This window comes from Mauremys mutica, chromosome 3 (assembly GCF_020497125.1).
Source record: "Mauremys mutica isolate MM-2020 ecotype Southern chromosome 3, ASM2049712v1, whole genome shotgun sequence".
NCBI lineage: Eukaryota > Metazoa > Chordata > Testudines > Geoemydidae > Mauremys > Mauremys mutica.
The window spans coordinates 159,784,072-159,805,299 of record NC_059074.1 but is presented as its reverse complement, the minus strand read 5'-3'; the positions used below and the strand labels follow the sequence as shown (position 1 = coordinate 159,805,299).

Below are 21,228 nucleotides of genomic sequence, written 5' to 3'. Positions count from 1 at the left end.
TGCTATGTTGTGATGGCCGATGTCTGATCAGAAGCAAAATTTCAGACGCTAATGTTACCACTTATGGACAGGGCCGAGTGAAGCCGTTGTGAAGAATTGCTACTCTTGCTAGATATTGGAATGCAAGAGGCCATTCTGCAGCTGTCTTTTCCTTGGTCCTGAAACATGACCCATCTTGTACAGTGACCCATCTTTGTAGCAAAAGCTACCTCTTGTGTTGTGTGTCTGTCTTCTGCCCCTCTTTAGATTGATTACTATGTTAGGGGTGTGGCTGGGATGCTGGTAACCTTCAGTTAATTTCTGCTATTTAGAAGCAAATGAGCACTTTGACTCTAGTGTTGAATATTCGATGTGTGAAGAAAACTAACATTCGTAGAACTATGTAACAATTCAAGTTGCAGAAAATTTTCTAGCACCTAGATTTTCAAGTAGTCTGAGGATGATCTGTCCTCTCAAGTTAATATAAGCACACACTCTCCATAGTCACTGGTGATCAGTTACCATTTCAAAGTTGGCAATACACTCTACATACTTAAAGCCAAAAATCATGTTGACTTGTTGCTTTTTTTAGCTGCTACAAGAAGCAGAAGGCTGGAGTGAGAGACACACTGAGCTCAGTGAACAGATCAAACTGTATCAGAAGTCTCAGAAGGACATAGAAGAAGCACTCGCCTACAAGGAAAATGAAATCGAAGTATGTTCTTTCTTAAAGAGCAACCATCTTAAATATTCCATATGTTAAATGGCTGAACTACTCTGCAAAAGTAGAGTGGCTTCTATTTATTGTTCCTTTGATTTCTTCATTAGGTTTTGACTAACTGCATTATGCAGCTAAAGCAACTTGATACAGATTCTGAGGGCAAGAAGGATGGAGAAGGAAATGGATGGGACACAGGAGACGATCTGGCCAATGGAGAACTACCAGGTATAGAGATCTTAAATAATGGCTGGCTTGTGCATGCAGTAATTAAACATATATAGGTGATGAGGTAGTGCTCTCAAATCATATCAGGGAGAGGTACAGAATATGTTTAGGTAATAGATAATGAGTTATGAGCATCTGTTTTATGTTCTGCTTTGAGGATTAAATCTGTCTCCTAATTTCAGGACTATAAAATGGTCACTGGTCAAAGTATAGGATTTGTTATAATCCCTAAGAGGAGTTGCCTGAGTGAGGAGCATGTTTAAAGGCTAGTGTAGCAAGACTAGCAATTAATAACTTTCAGAAAACGAAGATCTCATCTTGGCAATAGTATGCTGCATTCATTTCTAATGTGAGTGCTTCAAGATAGTAGACCTTTTTAAAAAAATCAAGATGTTAATCGAAATGAGTTATTTTAATCTGGTCACTTCCAACTGTTCAGCAGCTGAGATCTTGCAGCTTCAATTTAGAGATTTAGACTGAGATTTTTCAAAGCAGCATTGGGGATTTGGATGCTCCACTGGTTTCCAAATCCCCAGTGTGCCATTGAAATCTTAACCTTGTCATCCTATGCAATTTGGAGGCTGGAATACCAGGATTTTAGGTGCTAGGAAAAAGACTGTCCACAAGAACAGCTACCAAATTCATGTTAGAACTAAAGAGTGTTGGGGGTGAGTGGAATTGTAATCAGAATTCACTCTTTGGATCAGTAAAATGTCTTTAAGGACTAATAAACTTGTCCCAAATGATGGTCCTGGAACAGTGATATGAGAGAGATTTAAAGTCTTGATTCTGTTTTTGTTTCCGTATTAAAATATTTGTCAGATGATTTTTTAAAAACTCTGTATTTTCTAAACAATATTAGAGAGAAGAGAATACAAAGCAAGAAAAACAATTACTTTTCTCTTCTAGATAACCGGAGTGAGAAGATGAAGAATCAGATTAAGCAGATGATGGATGTCTCAAGGGTATACCATATTATGTTGTTTAACAAATAGTTCCCACATAACTTTTAATTCTATCTAAGTTTATAAAATACTCTTGTTTCCCTCTTTACAGGTAAAAACAACATTATCTATAGTTGAAGAAGATAGAGATCTTTTGCAGTCCAAACTGAGTGATGAAATAGCAGCAAGGCATGAGCTAGAAGGTGAGTTCTGCAAAAGACCCACTTAGTGTGAAATACTCTTTGTGTGGTTTATAAATTTGCTTGATAGCAGTTCCTGTCACTGCCTTATGTGCCTCTTTGTCTCCTGCAGAGCAAATAAAAAAGCTGGAACATGATTCCTGTTCTCTACAGACAGCCAAAGCTCGATTTGAAAATGAATGTAAAACTCTGCAACAGAAGGTGGAAATTCTCAATGAGCTCTATCAGCAGAAGGAGATGGCACTTCAAAAGTAAGCTTTGTTTCCTTTCCTAAAGGTGGAGTAGTTACTCTTTCCCATCTGCCTATATAAGATGCACCATCTAACTGTTTCTTCTCTGTTCTATCCTCACTTTGAGTTGCTTGGTTAAATTTTTATATACAAAACTCTTATGGAGTGGTGATAGACACTGCTTAGATAAGGTTGAAGCTAGCTTCTGGTCGTAAGCCCAGTATATGACCACAGCTTCCCCAGAAACTTGACTTTCTTGAAATTTTCACATATCTGCTCCTAGAGTAGAAGCCTTCGGGGGGAAGTTTTGCTGAAAACTTTTGATTTATCTTCTCTCTAAACAGTTTGTCTTACAAACTCCTTATTTGTGATGGTGTTCTTACTGAGAAGTTCCTTTTTAGGAACAGGTGATCAGTTTTTCCAATAACTTTTCAGCATTGCATTTTGCCTCTTGCATCTATTTTTGCAGTTCTAGGAGGAAAGTTAAGATGGGTAGGCAATGTCTGGTAGAGTGAGCGGTGAAGGATTACGCCAGGTCTACACTATAAACATACATCGGTATAACTACGTCACCGAGGGATGTGAAAAATCCACACTCCTGAGCAACGCAGTTATTCCAACCTAGCCCCCCGGTGTAGACAGTGCTTTGTCAATGGGAGGGCTTCTCCCAGTGACATAGCTTCCGCTTCTTGCAGAGATGGATTAACTACTCCAAAAGGAGAAGCTCTCCTGTCAGTGTAGTAGCCTCTTTGCTGAAGTGCTACAGTGTAGATATGCCCCTAAGCAGCACTGGGAAGTTAGTTAGATCCCTTAACTATTCGTTTCCCATTTGTTAACGTTTGGATTTTTTTAAAGTTGCAGAAATGTTGTTAAAAGTACAAACCTGCTTCTTTGGTAGGGGGACATGAGCTGGACTCTGAGTCACACTTTCAGCTAAAGGGCAAATGTGACTAATAACACAGTTCTGGAAGAGACAAATGTTTAAAACTCTGCTGTTTATGTGGAAGAAAATCAGTAAGGGATGGAAGCTTAAGGTACTATAAGGCCATCACAAACAGGACATAGTACCAAAGAAATTGCCTTACCTGATTGGAGTAGATGGACCCTGGTCCGGAGTCCTGTAACTGACAGTGGCCAACATCAATTCTTTCAGAGGAGGGTGTAGGAAACCCTGCAGGAGGCAGTTATGGGACAACTAGCCCCCAGTGGTTCAAGGTTGGCTTGTGCCCTGAAGCATGAGGATTCAGAGCCTTTCCAAAACTGATTTTTTTTTTTAAAATGAATTTATTGTTAAATCAGGATAATCCTCTCATCCATCTACTACTCTTTGTAAAACTGACTTGAATGAAACACTTCCAGTGGACAACGCTCATCTTCTGGGAAGTCTTTCCAAATATAGCTAATAAGTAAGGCAAAGATTTTATCATGGTTATTTTTAGTAAAAGTCACGACAGGTCACAGGCAATAACCAAAAATTCATGGAAGCCTGTGACCTGTCCCTTATTAAAAATAACTATGACAAAATGAGAAGAGAGGAGGGTCAAGCACCCACTGCTGCTGGGGGCTGAAAGGTTCCCCCGATCTATGGTGGCTCAGAGCACAGGGTCCCCCCACCACCAGCAGCAGCAGCAGCTTGGAGCTGTGGGATCTGCCTGTGATGGCTAGGAGCTGCAGGAAGTTGCTCACGCTGGCTGGGAGCTGTGGGGGCCTCCTGCTGCTGGGGGCGGCATCCCCCCTGGAGAATGCAGGAGGGGCCTTCTGCCTGCAACAGCTGGGAGTTGCAAGGGGGGTGGGGGGCCCTGCTGGCTGACAGCTCCAGTCCCGCTGCCCCGGGGCTGAAGCAAAAATGTCAGAGGTCTCTGGAAGTCACTGAATCTGTGATTTCCATGACCTCTGTGATAACATCTGAGCCTTACTAATAAGGAAATCACTCACCTGAAAGCAGCTGCTAGTAGTAATTAGGTTTAGAGTTACTACCAGTTTAAATGCTAATACTTTTTTGAGAGAGTTACTTTTAGAGTTGCCTGTAACTTGGATACTTCAGACTGATTGCAAAGGAGTCAGAAAGGCGGCGGGTGGGAACTAAACACCAGGTGAACAAGGGGCACTGGTAACTGGTCACATAATAGTAATTGGCAGAGAGACTGTTTACCAGAGGCTTCAGTTCCCTTAAATAACTGTTGCGTAGAGAGGATGTTTTCTCTCTGCTCTGTTCCCAGATCCCCAAAATCCTTGTCTACTTGTACTTACACACACTATTGTACTTCTTGAGCCATTTGGATGTCAAGTGTAGAATCTGTCCATCTCCTTATTAGTGTCTGTCTATAGAGTTGAATTAACACCTGTCATCTGCACAGCTCTAGATAGGGAAAACTCTCCCACAAACAGAGAAATTGGGAGTTGTAGAGCTGAGCTGCCTACTAGTAGAACAGACCTCTGAGGCTCTCACTCCTGGTCAGCTCTGCACCTGAGATTTTGGGTTCTCAGGATATAGATTTGGTTTGCTTGTCTGGCTCAGAAGGCTGTGAATATTCTGGGTCTAGAATATTTTTCTCCTCTTTTGTACACGTTTCTCTAGTGCAGTGGTGGGCAACTGTCAGGGTCATCTGCTGGTGGGCCGCCAGGCAGTTTGTTTACATTTGCACAGCCACCCGCTGCTCGCAGTGGCTGTGGTTTGCTGTTCCTGGCCAATGGGAGCTGCGGACAGCTGTGCAAATGTAAACAAACTGTCTCGCGGCCCACCAGCAGATTACCCTGATGGGCTGCAGGTTGCCCACCACTGCTCTAGTGTTTTCTTTCTTCTTGTAGGTAGAAGGCATGAGATACAGCCAGCCGGGTTTCTAGTTTTCACTGTAAGATCTTAGGTGTGTGGTATAGCGAAGTAACTTTCTCTCTCTCCTGTCCAGGAAGCTGACCCAGGAGGAGTACGAGCGTCAAGAGAAGGAGCAGAAATTGTCTGCTGCAGATGAAAAAGCAGTGTTGGCTGTCGAGGAAGTGAAAGTTTACAAGTAATTTCAGTTACTGGAGGTTCACAGTGTTCTAACTTTGGATATTGGGGAGAATTTTTTTTTTTAACCTTTCATGTTTTACAGGCAAAGAATTCTGGAAATGGAGGAAGAACTGAAAAAAACAGAGAGATCTTATAAAAACCAGGTAAAAGATATTCCTGCTCATTGGTCATAGTTGGCTTTTTTATATTGTATTACATCTTTTTATTATTATTTTGATAGAGTAAATATTGGATAAACCAAGCTAAAACCACTTGTTTCCTTTTTCTTAAATCTAAGATTGCTGGTCATGAGAAGAAGGCCCATGACAATTGGGTAAGAGTGTGTTCCTTTTTCTGACCCTTGTTATACAATTCCTAAAGAGTCTGCAATGTTAGATTTATTTAATTTGCGTTTAGCTTCCTGAGTGGAGCAGTTTGAAACTTTGGTGGCTTATTTTTTTGGTCCCAAGTGCATTCAGTTTCCACAGTACCTGTTTTGCTCTTTCCTTGAACAGCTCATTGCCCGCTCTGCGGAGAGAGCTCTGGCTGAAGAAAAGAGAGAAGCTGCCAACCTGAGGCAAAAGTAAGCATGTGACAAGCTATTCGTGGAGCTGAGTCTAGTGTGCATACACTATTTGGGCACAAATGAAAGGAAGTCGCAGTCCTGTCCCAAGTAGCTTACACTTCCTAGATTAAACAGGCAGGTCAGCCATACCATTTATTTGAATCAGTGATGCACCTTTTAAAAATTCACTTGACTATTAAATATATCTTCGTGCTGAAAGACATTAGTAAGTTTTTACAATGCAGGTGGCCTGAATAACAGACCAAGCATACTCAAAGTAATTATTTTTGAACTTGTGATTTTTTTTTTTTTTTTTTTTAGATTAATAGAAGTGAACCAAAAACTTGCAATGCTTCAAAGACCATTAATTGTAAAACCGACTGCAGGCAGACCTGACCGCCAAGTGCCAGCACGGAGAGGTAAATACTGCTCTTCCCTCCTTATAAAGATTGTTAAGTCCTGGGTGTATTTGCTTTAAATATTCATAAAGTGAAATAACTGTGCTGGATGAATGAAGTATTGCTGCACCCTTTACACAGGTCCACTGAGCCGTGATGGCTCTTTTGGGCCATCACCTGTGAGTGGAGGAGGTCCTTCCCCGCCACTGATGATGGAAGCTCCTGGTCAGCCCCTCTCTGCCACACGAAGGGAAGGTTCAAGAAGTGAATTTGGTAAGGAGTGAAACCTCTCCTGCAGCCATAGACATTTATGGGAGGAAGCCATGAACACAAGAATTCCGAGGTCTAATCTGTGTTCCCACTTGTGGCCTTGAACAAGTCAATTGACTTCTGTGCCCGTCTAGCCTTATTTGAGAGAGATGTTGAGAATGTATTATTGTTGGTGGAGCTCTTGGAGAAATACTCAAATGCTAAATATTGCCTTTTACTAGTGCTTAATTGTCCTTAGACAGTGTTATCAGTGAACTGCAAGAGAGAACTTGAGTAAAGCTGGCATATACATTGAATGCCCTCGCTTTAATCACACTGAGAGGGGCAGTCAGCACAAAAAGGGATTTTGTGACTCTCGTTCTTGAAATTATTATTTTCGTCTTGTGAAATTCTCCGGATAGAGTTAATCGTATCTGTGTTGTTGCAGAACAATGCATTCTGGGATGTCCCTGGCAAACCAGAAAGGGCCAGAGAATTCATTCAGCACAAGTTTACGGGTTCATGTTAATTTTCATTTTAGCTTTGAAGCTTGTCGTTTAACGTATGGGTTAGTCCAAATGCAAATTTTGTTGAAAAGAATCTGCAGTCTGAAAGTCTCAGTACTACTGAGATCAAAGGGGGGCCTGGTGGCAGCATTTGGCATTTTTGTTTTTAATCAGCATGGTTTCAGCTAGGGATTCCATCAGTTATGCTTGTACATTTTCACATTTACACCTCTGAGTTTTTCACATGCAGAAGAGTGGTTGGAGAGATGGCATCTGTCCGCATTAGATTAAGTAATGAGCTTACCTTCACTGTAAGGGTTCACTTGTTAAAAAAAAAAAAAAAATCCATTTCTTACTCAGGTAATCCAAAATGCTACACCTTGTGAAAATTCTTGGAAACCTATGCTGTTTTATTTCTGGAGGTGCTGAAGTGTCAACCCCTTGCCTAAGGAAAGGTTTCCTGCATTTCCACTGCTGGCTCATAGGGGGATAGTGCTGGGAAATTCTGTCTCTATCAAAGGGAAACTGCTCTCAAACTTTAGTTTTCTCTCTCTACCCCAAGTGATGCCACTGAACCTGTATGCAATTCGTGATGTGTGAGGGCCAGTGTACAGGAGATATGGATTTGTTATAGAAGTAGCTAGCTGAATTAACAAGTCAGTGTCTGAGCTCTGTATTTTATATTTCTTTTAATGTATGGTAGTGGATGGCCCTTCAGCTCCAAGGAGGCCACCTGAGCTGTCTGGAAGATCATCTGTCCCAGGTGAGTAACGTGAGCTGCAGCCTCCAACCCCTTTGGTTAGCTATTGACCGGAAACATGTAACTGAAGGCCTGGATTCCTCTTCCAAAGCAGAGTAAAGTCATATGAAACTTCTGCTTTTCTTACAGATCTCGGCCCTGCTATAGCAGCCCTGGTCAATAGTGGGCCAAGAACCTCCTCACCTTCCACATCCATGGATGGAGTGGTAAGACGAAAACTTTTCTTCTGCCACAAGAACACTTCAGGCACCATTTCTTGTGACCCACTGTACCTGCCACTTCTCTTCTTAATTGTGTATCATGTTCTATCTTCTCTGTATCCCCTGTCTGTCATTTACTTCCAAAAACAAAAGCAAAACCCTCCCAAAGACTCTGAAGCCCCCTGTGTATCTACTGTTCCACCTTCATCTTCTGAAGCAGCAGCAGTGAGTATTTGGCAGCTGGATATGGTGCTGGTGCACTCTTTGCTTTGATGGTGAGGAATCAAGGGCATGGTGTTTTAAATTGCTGAATAGCTAAATGCTCTGCAAAACTAACCATGGGTGCTCTGTTTTTAAAGGTTTCTTTACTCCTGTTGATGGCTCAGTTAGCGTAACTGTGTCTGATTTTTATTGCAATATGATGAAAACCCTATTGCTTTTGTCAAGGACTGCATGCAAACATTTATCTTTGAGGAGAACTTGTAAGAGTAAGCCCCTGAAATGTGATATCTGTTGTATCTAAATATGTGTAGTACAGCAGGATTGAGATTCTCTCAGCCTGTACTACAGGAAGAAAGGAGTAGTTTTTTAGCATTTAACATCCAGCAATGTTGTTTGGGCCTACTGTCATTTTAAAGGGGTAAGCAGTGGGGGTTAGTTAGGACTGTGCTGTACCATAGGAGCAGTCATCCCAAAGGTATGTTTAATGTGTATGCGTTTGAGTGGCCTAAACCGGATTCTTCAAAGGGCAGCACACTCCATGCTCTTCAGAGGGCTGGGAGAGGTTTGACAACTTGCTGCTCTTTGGCTGTTTGCCCTTACTTGTGTTTTCTTACCTCTTGGCACTTGGGTTAGTTCTGGTGTTTCAGCATCAGTATATTTGCCTATTGTCACAAATCATATTCTTTTTAATAAAGTTTCAAACCAACATCTTGAACAGGTGAACCTAGGTCCTAAAGGTCTCCCATCTTTTCCTGGGACACCCATAATGACCTCTCCAGTGACCGGACCTCCGCCGCCACCAGTTCGATTTGGAGCACTGCCACCTCCACTGCGTGGGCACTATGGGTCTCGGCCCCTTCCTCTACCCTTAGGTATGATTACCTTATGCTTGAGTTTAACTTAACTTTTTACTTCCAGTAGCTCCTCCATATCCTATTGAAGCAATGAGAGTTTCTCCTTTAAACACCTTGTGGGCATGTCTACACTGCAATTAAATGCAATGGAGGAGGATCCCAGAGCCCAGCCCTCAATGTCTGCACTTGAATTTTGCAGCCCAATCCTGTCCTAGGTGTTTAATTGCTCTGTAGACATATCTTGTGAGTTCCTGTATTACTTTGCTGAGCATCAGTGAATGTGGCTTCTTTGTTTATTATACAGTAGTAATAGTGTGAAAAAAGAAACTCCTAACTCCCAAAAATCTCCCCGGCAGGCATTTGTGGCCTTGAACCTTTGTGGTTGCAGTTTCTATGGGCACCTCTTTCTGATGGGTGCATAGCTTTCTTTAGCTAAATGCTTTGGGCCAGGATGTGAACAGGTGGTCATTAGGAAACTTCTGTATCATTTTCCTTAAATGGGTGTAGTCACTACTTCAATGTAGGTGCTGCTTCCAGCATCACTCAATCTTTTCCCTCTTTCCTTTCAGTTCGTGGTCCGCCACCACCACCTCCAGCTGCAAGAGACTATTTACCTGGCCCACCATTAGGAATGAGACCCCTGCCTCCTGGCCCATTACCGCCTCCTGATCCAAGAGGATATGTACGTTTCCCTCCTCCTTTTCGACCTGGAGGCCCTCCTGGCCCACGGCTACCCCTACAAGGTTTAAGGGACTATCCCCCTCCTCCAAGTAGAGACTTGCCTCCACCAGGATCTAGAGACTACCCACCAGCCTCTCCTTGTCCACCATCACCAGCAGGCCCTAGGGACTACACACACCCTCCAGAACAAAAACCGTAACTTCAACTGTTGGATGGCAGCTCTGTGGACTGGACTCTAGCACATTTCATGCAGTTAGGACTTTAAATGGCTTCAAAAGACAACCATCTTTTAATTTTATTCTTAGATTTGGTTTCAGAATATTAGTTTTTGCAGAATTACATTTCCCTCAAATTTCCCTAGCTATGTGCATTTGAGATCACCTTAAAGAACACACACCCTCTGGGGATGCAAAAATCATATGCTATGATGGAGTTGAAGCCTGCTTCTTACAGCTGTGGGCCACCTGCAGCTCTTTAAATGTGCAATACAAAAGTACCTGTGTGGTTGGTTTTAATTAATGTAGCCTATGTAACCAGTTGTTGAATGACTTAAAATTTCATGAAAAATGTAATCAAAACATTTCCTGTGGAAATATTTTTGTAAGTAAAATGCTACCCAACTTGTCTTCTCCCTCACATTAACCTGCAGTTATCGTAGACCAAGGGTCTACAGAGACTGTAAATATATTTACCTTTTTAAGATGTCTGGTCAAAAAGATCGAACACAAGCTACCCTGTACTTGAAGGAAAATTCTACTAATAAAGAGCAAAATAAATTTGCTAGATCTTGTTTGAGCATGCAAGTGAATCTGTCAAGGAAGCAACTTGAGCCAGTTGGTTCTCTATAAAGACACTTAGTCATTGTGATTGGGGTTAATGTAAGCCACTTGTGAAGTTAACAGTACCTACACATCTATCCTGTGTAATCATGGAGTTTAGCAAATCTTTTAAACAAATGGAACTATACAAAATCAAACTTCAGGGAAGGTAGATTTATATTTTAAGTTTACAGGATCTCCCCCTGGCAAATGGTTTAGGAGGGAAAAAGTAAGTTTCCTGTAGGCTGAAGTGGTGCTAGTCTGCGAGCATCAGTAGCCTCTACTAGGCTTTGGGTGAGGTGGTTAAACAGCTACAAGGGAAGACAGGGAATAGCTCAAGTGAAATCCTCATACCTCTATTTTAAAAGGTATGACTAGTAGAACCTCAGTTACAAACTGACCAGTCAACCCCACACCTCATTTGGAACTAGAAGTAAACAATCAGGCAGCACTAGAGCCAAAAGCACAGTATTGTCTTAAACTACTAAAAAATAAAGCAGCATTTTTCTTCTGTAAAGTTTCAAAGTTGTATTAAGTCAATGTTCAGAGTTACAAACAATCTCCATTCCTGAAGTGTTCATAATTCTGAGGTTCTACTGTACTGGGAAGCTAGATCCATTCCAGGGAGCAAAGTTGAATCCTCTGCCATACAAAGCTTTGAATAGTTTCTCTTTAGGGGAGAGGGATAGCAAAAAATCTAGTGCAGGGCCAATTTCAGAAACTACATCTTTACTTCCACATACAAGGCAAATAAATGGCTGCTTGTAACTGTAGGAAGGTTATTCAAATACCATAACAAGAAATGACCTTTTAGCTAAACAAGCTCTGACTGATACAGCAGAATTGTAGATCACCACTATGCATATCTATACAAGCAGCAGCCTATGTTTCACTTTTGGGAAAGTTTTTCAGGGATCGCTACATCATGAAGGATGAAAAAAATGTAGAGAATGGACTTTCTACAAACATTCATCTACAATTAGTTAAATACAAAGCTCTACTTGTATATTGAAACAAGGTTTCAAACTGTACTGCACCTGACATTCCATACAATTGCAGTTAATAGGGACTTCAAGGGTGATAGTTTGGATCTGTTCACATGAAAACATGTTTAATTTGTAGGCACTAGCGTACACATTGGCTCATTAACCATTCACCAGTAGACATGTAACTGGTTAATTGTATACATCTATTACATATGCATTTTAAGGACACCCATCTTTGAAAATCAGATCCCTCAAGTTAAATTTTAACCTATTATATCTTCCCCCCCCCAAGCAAGTTTATTCCACTTCATTTAACTCCCCTCAATTAACATCTTAAATAGTTCTTAACTTTGAAAGGATTATCCCCAGCAGTCAATGTAACAGAGAGAGGGTGTGAGTACGTTTTAACTTTTCCCCCATTACAACTGATGATCACTTAACAGGACAGTTTATAGGGAGATGTATTTGAATACTTCATGTGTAGACAAGTACATAGCCACAAAATATTTGTTTAGTAGGACAAATGTACACATCAGAAAAGATGGAAGCCTCTTACAATGGACTTTAAAAAGGTTACATGAGGCCTAGAACCTTACTCAGCAAAGCACTGGTGCATGCAGAGACCCACTGACAACTTTAAGCATGCAAATAATTGCAATTAAGCAAGTGCTTTGGATCAAGGTCATACACTACATCTTTTGCAGGGGTGAAAGATTGTGGTTTTGCACCTATAAGATAGTCAGTTTATTTAATGAATGTTTCCTTCCTTTGTACAACACCAGCAGACACAACGGAGGAACACTATGGCAGATTATATTTAAAATAAATGTAACAACTAATCAAGATATTTAGTGTTTGTTTCAGGCATGACGTTGTAAATGGTTATAATGTGATTGGGTCCCTTTAAGAACTCTTAACAGGAAAATACACAGTTCTTCAGCCATTTGCCAAATTGCTCACTGAGATGAACTCATCCACAATTAAGCCAGAGGAGAGGAAAGAAGGGGAAAAGACGAGATTAAATTCAGCTTCCAAAAGGCCTTGTTTTATCCCCATTACAGTTCCCTTCAAATCACTGTACTAGAGGCAGAAAGGAACACCCCAACACACTCCATAAACACTGCCGTGAAAAGTGAAAAAATAACTCACTTTTTTAAACTGTGTTCTGGTGTGAGTTAGTATTGCATGGTGCAGAAAGAAAGGCATTAATGGTACATTTACATCCAAGCTATCAGAAGAGCTAACACTTGACACTGCATTCTCCTGGAGCTGGTCCTTGTTAGCATAGCAGTATGCATGTAGGCACTATTTAAGATACACATGAAGCATATCAGACCTTGAAGAACTGTATTAAATATTCCACTCATTGAATATATGAAAAGTTTGAATGGGTTCTACTTCGGTCCCTTTAAGTCAAAAGGTGGATGCAAATATTCATGTTATAATAAGCCAATGCCCTGCAGCTTATTACACACTATGCATCTCAATAATATAGAAAATAAATGATAATCCTATCTACCTACATAAAAACCAGGTTATTTTAGACTAAGTTTCCAGACTTGCATACAAATAGAGGTATGCAAAGATCCACAATCAGGTTTTATGAAAACAGTTTCTCATGGGAAGGCGAGTCTGTCTTCAGTTGACAGCCTGAGATAGCCAGAGCACTTCCAAGCTGTTAGCATAAAGCCCCCACCAAAAACACTGAACAGTAAGGGCCCAATCCTACCACCTGTGAAATCAATGGTAAAACTCCCACTGACAGCAAAGGCAGTAGGATGGGCCCCCAAAGCTCTCCCACACATGCCCCTTTGTACACCATTGTCTGGGAAAGTGGGTAGGAAATACAAAGTATAGAAAAAAGAATGTAAGAAGGTTGTTCCCTTAAGTAAGTATTCATGATTTTTAAGGGATTCCAACACTTGTAATAACAGACAAGTTCTACCTGAAATCACTGGATGCTGCAAGTCTGGGAACTATCTGAATGGGATTGAGATAAACCGTTGACAATTTGGCTGTCTCACCAGCACCTTCCCTTTTGCCCTCAACACTCCTCCGTTCTTTCCTCTGCCACTTAGCCAGGTAAGCCAAAAGCGCAGGCTGACAAGATGTTCTAGAGCAGCATTTCAACTTTGGATTGAATCTCTCTCTCTAACCACCATCCTCCTACTGCTTCTTTAACCACTCGCAGACTCTTTCTTTCTGTAAAATCCCTTTTCTATCACCTTCCCCCACCCTCCCAACAAGACAGAGTGAAGGACTCTAAAACGTGAGGGACTGCAATAGCAAGCATAGCAAGAGAAAACAAGCTGGCAAACCTGCCACGACATTTTGCTGTTTCAGGCTTGGTGAATGGGGCACTTCCCACCCTCTAGCAAGGTTTCTGAAGCAAGGGTAAAAACAAGAGGTAAGTTACAAAATTGAAATTTTACAAACAGCTCAATTATGAAGAGAAATTGTCACAAAATACTTCAGCACGCTTGTGATAAAACTGGTATCCAAAAGGTACTGGAAGAAACTTGCACCTGAATGGTAGGCTTAACCTCTGACCCTGTGGTATTGCTGTGCAGTGTGTGATGGTCTCATCTGACCTACTGGCATGAGTACAGCCATTTTCCTGCCTGTTGAAGGATGGGGGTGCTACACACGCAGCTACCATGATTTGTGACAAGTGGTTTAGTTCACAGAAGTCTCACAAAAGGGTCATTCCTTGTGCAACGTTTGATGGAGGTGAAGATAAAGTGGTTTCTTGGTCAACAATTGCAGTTTCTTCCTTTTAAAGTCAGTGGGTTTTTTGTATCTGTAACCACAAGAAATAAAATTGAAGGTGAATGCTAATGATGACTAAATGCATCTGAATAAACCCAGGCTCAAATGCTTGTGTTCCAACAGTACCCAGACCCCATTGACACTACCTGTGAGAGTGCTTCAGGTATGAATTTAGGATTCGTACAAGGGAACAATAATGAAAAGTAGGTTACACAGGAAAAACTGAACTGAGTTTCTTCATTTTCTTTGGAATATTATTTTCAAGGCATGGCACGTTAAACTTTCAAATGCATACCAGCCTGAGTAGAAGAGAATTCGGTTGCAAGACATTCGGGTTATCTTGCTTTGCCTCATACACAGTTGCAACCTGTTACTGCAGGTTTAATTCTATTAGAAAAACTATCTGGTAATTCTGACAACATTTAGATTTGTAAAAAAAAAAAAAAACAGATCAAAATTATTATTATCAGGAGCCTTTTTCATTAGATGTTTCCCACTACAGTTACTTTGGATTAAAACATGTCCCCATGTGACACTGTAGTTGGGACTATCAAAACAGGACCTTCTCCATCGCACCTCTTCCCTAACTGCATGACTGCTCTTAACAGAACTACTTTGACCTGCATGCCTTTCTGGGACCTGGCCCTTTAAATCTGGGAGAGTCAAATAGCTGCAGCCCTAAAATGGCCATTTTGCAACTGACAGCTCACAACTCCCAGCCCTTCTCTTCCAGCTGATAAATAGCAATAAGAAAATAAATAAAGTTAAGGAGATGAGAGACATTGTCATGCCCCTCAATGTTTGCAACTCATATTACAGCACTACAATAGTGGCACCAAGAGAGTCAGAAATCTATACCAATTAAAGGAAGACAAACCAGCCAGTTTACTTTCATTTTCCAATCAGAAGACAGTACAAGTAGTGAGCTTATAACTGTGAAGGGGTTTAGCATTTTCAGTTTTAATATTCCAACTTACTGTAGTAGGTAATGTGTTTCTGAAAGCTATTTTTGACCTGATCCTGTCCCTTGTGTGTGTGGCAAGCCACAGGGGTTTCATTCTAAAAGAAGGCCTGCTTGGTAGTCAGGAAGATGTTTGGTTTTTTTTAATAGCAGATCTGATTACTTTAGTTAAGGATCAAAATGCAGAACTCCCATATAACCTAACACCTTTATGCTGGTTTGTTCAAAGTTCCTTCCAAACCAAATGCTGGGATTTGTAACTGTATTTTCAGGAATAAAGTAGCAAGAAAACCAGGAGGAGACAAAGTGGTAAGTTTGACAGTAAACAGTTTCCTATATCTAACACAGCAAAGCATCAGCAGACAAACCAAACTCTAGATTAGTTCCTTTGTATCATGTCACTGGAATCTACCATGTATATTTATATATCATCTATACATCAGATTATATGCTAGGTCACTTACAGTTCTATAACAACTGTCCCAGCTTTAATTTCATCCATCTCCATGAAAGCAAAGCACTTGGTGCTGGTAAATCTCTTCTTGGGCTTATAGTGTTTGAATTCAAAGAAAATAGCTGCACCTAAAGGGGGGAAAAGTTATCAGAGAAAAACTAGTCAAATGTTGCCTAAAACAGATTCCTTGGCATGGAAATATGACTGTCATCGTAACCTGTTCTACATATATCAGAGACAATGGCTTCTATTATTTCTCAAAATCTCCTGAATCGATAAGAAAAATCATGTTTCTTGAAATGTGAGAATTACTCCCCTGAGCTTGTACCCCCACTCTATTACTCATGAATGGCAGAACCACAGCAGGACAGTGTGACTGGTCCAAACAAGTGTAACAGAGCATGTACTACTTGAAACCAAAATATGCCAAGCCACTACTCTAGGACTTGCACTGAGCTGTAGCAGTGCCCGCAAAGAAGTTGCTACTGCACTGTAGATTCACACCCTGGCTTGCCACGCAGTAGCCTGCCATGCAGACAACCCTGGGGTCTTGAGGCCCAAGCTGCCTGGCTCCTCCTCAGAGTAGGAGCAGTGTCAAGACTACTGCCCTGAAGATTCATGGACCCCATTTCAGAAGTCTAAAATTACCCACCTTTTGTTAGTTTTTCAACATGTTTCTGGATCTCAATGTCCACATTAAAATGAACATAGGTGTCCTCTTTCCTTGAAGCCACCGGAGTATCCTGCACAGGGGTCAGGTCTACCCCATTCACATCTGGAGGAAATAAAAAATTAGCCCCTTTTAAGGTCAAACATCTTTTAAAAAAACTTGTCATTTTATCATTAGCATACATGCACTTATTAACAAATCTTATCCATATTTATATATTAATATTAATATTTATTACATCCTATTATCAGTTCATTGGGTTCAAATTCCAAAACCTGCACTGTATCTAAAATCTGCATCCTCTTTCTTCTACTCCAAAGAGAACCCCCTGAAATGTCAGAGTCACTGTTCTGTCACCTTCCTATTGGCAACAGGCCAGAACTAGTCAATTTTATTTTCAAAAAGGGTGATTTTTATGCTTGCCAGTGAAGTATCAAATTCCCTTTTGAGGAAAGTTTTCACATAGAGCTTAAAGGTCTATTCTGAGAAAAGTCCTTGGAAAAATACAGTCGTAACCCATTATCTCTGAATGTCCAGATGCAGATATGCTTGCTTTGCCGGCTAGAAATGGTGCTCACAACTTTTCACTCCTATTTGCACTCTAGAGCCAGCACAGGTATGGGGGAGGGAACTGGATTCCGTTATGCGAGCACAGATTAACAACTGCGTTGCTCCAGCATAAGCCAGAACAAGCAAAACTGCTGTTTATTCTACTTATGGTTGTTTGACTGTTACTTTGTCCTCTCCCACTTCCACCCTCCTCCCCTCACCAGTTTGTTTCATCCATCTGTTGTGCCTCAGCATATGGTAAGAGCATGAGCTTTTTGGGGCAGATGCTGTCTTTTTTATTGTGTGGGCATGTGTCTGGCAGTGCCTAGCATTTAGGCCCCGATGAAGGCATCTGGGGGCTGCTGGAATACGTTAAATAGTCATGGCAGACTATTATGGTTGAAGAGTTAGCCACCAGATTCCAGACAGATTTTAGGGATAGTAAGTTTAAAAGAAGAAAAAAATCCCACGCAGGTTTGGTATGGAGTCACTGAGACAACGAACACGGTCTCACAATGCCTTTTTTAAAAAATTAAAGTCACTTTTCTGACTAGACTCCCTTAAAAAACTAAGGAGGGGAATTAAAGTACACTCCTCATTTCAAACAGGTTTTGCAGTCTCCTACTGGGGAGTTAAGAGTTTAACAGGTACGTGGAAAGCGGAGCCAGACTATCATACAATTTAATAACAGCATTGCTTGGTAACTTCTGCTTCTCGGAAGAATACCACATGTACTGCGGGGCAGGGTTGTATGGGGAAAGCTTGCATAGCACTTGCACACACTCTCCTGCCTGCAGCTACTAGCATTTGTGTTCTTACAATATATAACTAGCAAAGGGGAAATTTAACACATTTCAAACAACAGTACAGAATAGCAGTTTATAGGAGATTTGCTTTTGAACTCTGAAATTTCAGTACCCAATATTAGAATGGTGTTAAAAATTGGTACTTTACTAATAGCCAAAAATGAAATGCATTCCTTCATGCTTGACTCGACCCAGATCCAATGTTGGACTCCAACAATAACTGTAAACCCTGGTCCCACAAATCTAGATCTCTAAGCCAGCTGGGGGGCAAAAGAACAGAACAAAAAAAACCCAAATTACTGACAAGGAATACTTGGGAGGGATGCGAGGAATGAAGTGTAATTAAAGAGTCTAAAAATAATGCTGAAGAACCACAGCAACATTATTAAAAATAAACCTTTTGCATCTTCAGTGTCTCACTGAGAGAAATGCAGGGCGAATGTGTATGTCACGAGAGAGCAGGAGTCAGGCTCCACAGTTTTCCATCAGAGGGAAGAGGCTTCAGACTGAGGGCTTCTCTATGCAAACAATGAGTTTGCTGCAAGCTGGGGTGTGAATCTGCTCTGCACTAGACTGACGTGGACTTAGTGTCCGTGTGCGCCCCGCTTACATGCACTAGCAGTTTGTTAATGCACTTTGGTCTAGTACTCTCTTTGAGGCAAGACTAGATCAAAACACTCTTGACAAACCTTTAACACAAGTCAGCAGGGTCCACACAGACACGCACAGCAAGTGCAGTAGGCTCGTGAGCGTAGATTCACACCCCAACTTGCCACAAACTGAATGTTCATGTAGACAAGCTCAGAGACACTGGGCACATCTAACATCGCACTTAAAAACCCGCGGCTGGCCTCAGCCTCAGGCTCAGGGGCTGTTTAATTGTGGTGTAGTCATTCAAGCTCAGGCTGGAACCCAAGCTCTGGAACCCTCCTACCCTGCAGGGTCCTAGAGCCTGGACCCCAGCCCGAGTTTGAACATCGACATTGCAATTAAACAGCCCCGCAAGGCTGAGTCAGCTGGCAAGGGCCAGCCACGGGTGTCCAATTGTACAGTGGACATATCCAGAGAAGCAGAGGCCTGAATGTTGAATATATTCACAGGAATCAAGAGAGTGGAGGAAGCATCATATCCACTTGTTTTGACTGATGGAAAGTGGAGGAGCTGCAGGACCCTACCCAGAAGCACAATCAGAATCTTCTCTTCCTTGACTAAGATAGCACCTCGTAAAGCCACAAAATGACTTTACAGAGAGAGGGGCTCTGAGTGCCAACAAGAGTGCTTCCCTGTATGAGGAAGAGGGATCCTATTTCCCTAAAACACACACGTCCCTTCACAGAGAGCAGAAGTCAGAACACAGCAGAAACAGCAATACTTACCCTTGACACTAACTGTGATATAAGGATCAATGCACTGCCCAGCATCTTTCAGACCAATTTTCTCTATTTTGATAGTGAGTAACGTCATCCCGGGTTCCGACGGCAACCTGGGTAATAAAGTACCTGGCAACAGAGAGCAAACCAAAACATTAACCCTTTGGGACTCTTACAGCTAGGGCCCTACTTCAGTCTTTCCCCCATTGTCATTGCTCACGGAAGCCTTTGTTCACCACAAACTATAGTGGAGAATGAGAAGGGATAGGGATTAGTCCTAAGGCCAAGGATTTGCAGCCTGACGACACATATAGTCATCTAACACCAACGAATCTCAAAGTGGTTTACACATTTATAGGTGCAAAGAAATGCAGTCACCAGCTCTGGAGTGAGGAGTGGCAAGTCAGTGCATAACATATTGAACAACATTGAGAGACATAGGGATAAGCATCTTTTTACAGGAAGTGCTGTGGGATCTTTAACGTCAAGCAGAGCAGACAGGACCTTTGGTTTTCAGGTCTCGGATATGCATGCATTGTAAATTGCCATAGAATTCCATTTCTATAGCTCTTAAGAGCTGAGATCACCCTGCTAGGATTAGAACTTGTGGTTGCAGGGAGTCCAGGCATCCATCCACCAGCTTCATGCTGATCATTTATAACTAATAAAAGAGATGGGAGCAATAGAGAAGGGAATGTTGCATTGGTAGAAAGCCCACTCCTAGTGAGGTAAGAGAAATACCAGATCAGCAAGGTTCTTCTAGAGCAGTGTTTCTCAACGACCAATCTGGGGACCAGTGCTGGTCCCTGAGATCTCCCTGACAGTTTAGGAAGGCAGCAAGCCAGTTCCTGGTATCAAAAAGGTTGAGACACACTGGTCTAGAGTGTTTAGCATCTATTGGCATTAGACATCAAAAGGCAGCAGTATAAAAAAAATAAAAAAGCATTTGCCAGACCTGAGAGAATGTGAGGGATGCCAAGTCATTTCCAACTAAACATCAAGAAAATCAAAGATGTTCTTGCGCTCAGACACAGACTGATGTTAATGTAGGAGAATCCCCGGAACATTGAGGTACACTGTAGCACAGCTGGCAGTTTGCAGGAAGTTTGAGAGATCGGTAGCATGTAAGAAACATACGAATGGCAATATGGATCAGACCAATGGTCCATCTAGCTCAGTATCCTGTCTTCTGACAATGGCCAATGCCAGGTGCTTCGGGGGAAGGAACAGAACAGGGCAATTATCGAGTGATCCATCCCCTGTTGTCCAATAAGTCAAATACCCTTGAAGTCAACTATAGGATATTTCCTCCAGGCTGATTTTAGAGAAAGCTAGGAGGTTTTAAGACAGAATCTGGTGTTTAGTGTTTACTAGATTCACAAACAGTGTAAGAGAAAGTAAACTCATGAGCAAGTCTGATGTAAAGCCTTGGTTTTGACTGCAAGTTTTATGACTCCAGAAGTGAAAAATAATTTCCCTTGGCAAATGGAGTCAGTCATCCCCTCCACAGGTTTAAGTTTTCTTTACTACATTATGGCAGAGAGACAGGCTTCAAAATAAAGGACCAAATATTCTGCCCACAGAACTGCACCCCCAGCAACCAGGGCTTCTATGGGGGTTGTATGACTATTCCCTCCACCTCACTGGGGTCGTTAACAAGGCTGGAACCCAGAACCTTCAGTAACAGAAGCATGAGTCTCTATGGCCTTAGCTGACAGCTGTAATAGACTCATGGCCTCTATGCACCAGCCACCACATCTCACAGCAGAGTGGGTCATAGCTGCACTCAGATACCTATAGACAGGATTTGGCCCTCAGCATTTAATGTTGACGGGACAAAGACTGCTAACTGTAGAGCTGGGAACAGATGAATTGGATAGTCCACAATACCAATGAAAACGGGCACTTTTCGTGTTGGGGAAAATTGCTGACACCTCCTGCTTCAACACGGAGCCATTTCTCTGGCACTGTGGTTTGCCAGGGGTTTTCCTGCCACATTTATTAGACATGTGCTTAAAATGAGGGTTTGTACCTCAACCAGCCCTTTCCTGTGCTCCCTACGGGTTGTAGAAGCGCCCTGCCTATCCTGTATCAAACACAAAAGTGAAGGAGGCATGCCAAA

The 21,228-nt window shown here is 41.8% G+C and overlaps 2 protein-coding genes across 4 annotated transcripts in view; one reads left to right on the top strand and one right to left on the bottom strand.

Moving 5' to 3' along the window:
• MIA3 (MIA SH3 domain ER export factor 3) overlaps positions 1 to 10,078 on the top strand; it is a 35,926-nt gene extending 25,848 nt beyond the window's left edge. The window contains exons 13-28 of one of the 3 annotated variants that reach the window (XM_045010803.1): positions 572 to 694; positions 808 to 925; positions 1,835 to 1,890; positions 1,982 to 2,072; positions 2,182 to 2,320; positions 5,206 to 5,307; positions 5,392 to 5,452; positions 5,587 to 5,622; positions 5,804 to 5,871; positions 6,175 to 6,272; positions 6,393 to 6,524; positions 7,710 to 7,769; positions 7,896 to 7,972; positions 8,120 to 8,191; positions 8,907 to 9,060; positions 9,612 to 10,078. In XM_045010803.1, coding sequence (XP_044866738.1) covers positions 572 to 694; positions 808 to 925; positions 1,835 to 1,890; positions 1,982 to 2,072; positions 2,182 to 2,320; positions 5,206 to 5,307; positions 5,392 to 5,452; positions 5,587 to 5,622; positions 5,804 to 5,871; positions 6,175 to 6,272; positions 6,393 to 6,524; positions 7,710 to 7,769; positions 7,896 to 7,972; positions 8,120 to 8,191; positions 8,907 to 9,060; positions 9,612 to 9,922 — 1,698 coding nt within the window. In that variant the 3' untranslated portion in view covers positions 9,923 to 10,078. Of the gene's footprint in view, positions 1 to 571; positions 695 to 807; positions 926 to 1,834; positions 1,891 to 1,981; positions 2,073 to 2,181; positions 2,321 to 5,205; positions 5,308 to 5,391; positions 5,453 to 5,586; positions 5,623 to 5,803; positions 5,872 to 6,174; positions 6,273 to 6,392; positions 6,525 to 7,709; positions 7,770 to 7,895; positions 8,192 to 8,906; positions 9,061 to 9,611 lie in introns of all 3 variants that reach the window. The other 2 variants (XM_045010804.1, XM_045010802.1) reach the window with 2 other exon arrangements.
• A 2,246-nt stretch (positions 10,079 to 12,324) lies between these two features.
• AIDA (axin interactor, dorsalization associated) overlaps positions 12,325 to 21,228 on the bottom strand; it is a 52,350-nt gene continuing 43,446 nt past the window's right edge. The window contains exons 7-10 of the mRNA XM_045010808.1: positions 19,113 to 19,235; positions 16,364 to 16,486; positions 15,722 to 15,839; positions 12,325 to 14,327 (exon numbers count right to left, since the gene is read on the bottom strand). Of these exons, the coding sequence (XP_044866743.1) occupies positions 14,231 to 14,327; positions 15,722 to 15,839; positions 16,364 to 16,486; positions 19,113 to 19,235 (461 nt within the window). The 3' untranslated portion in view covers positions 12,325 to 14,230. The remainder of the gene's footprint in view (positions 14,328 to 15,721; positions 15,840 to 16,363; positions 16,487 to 19,112; positions 19,236 to 21,228) is intronic.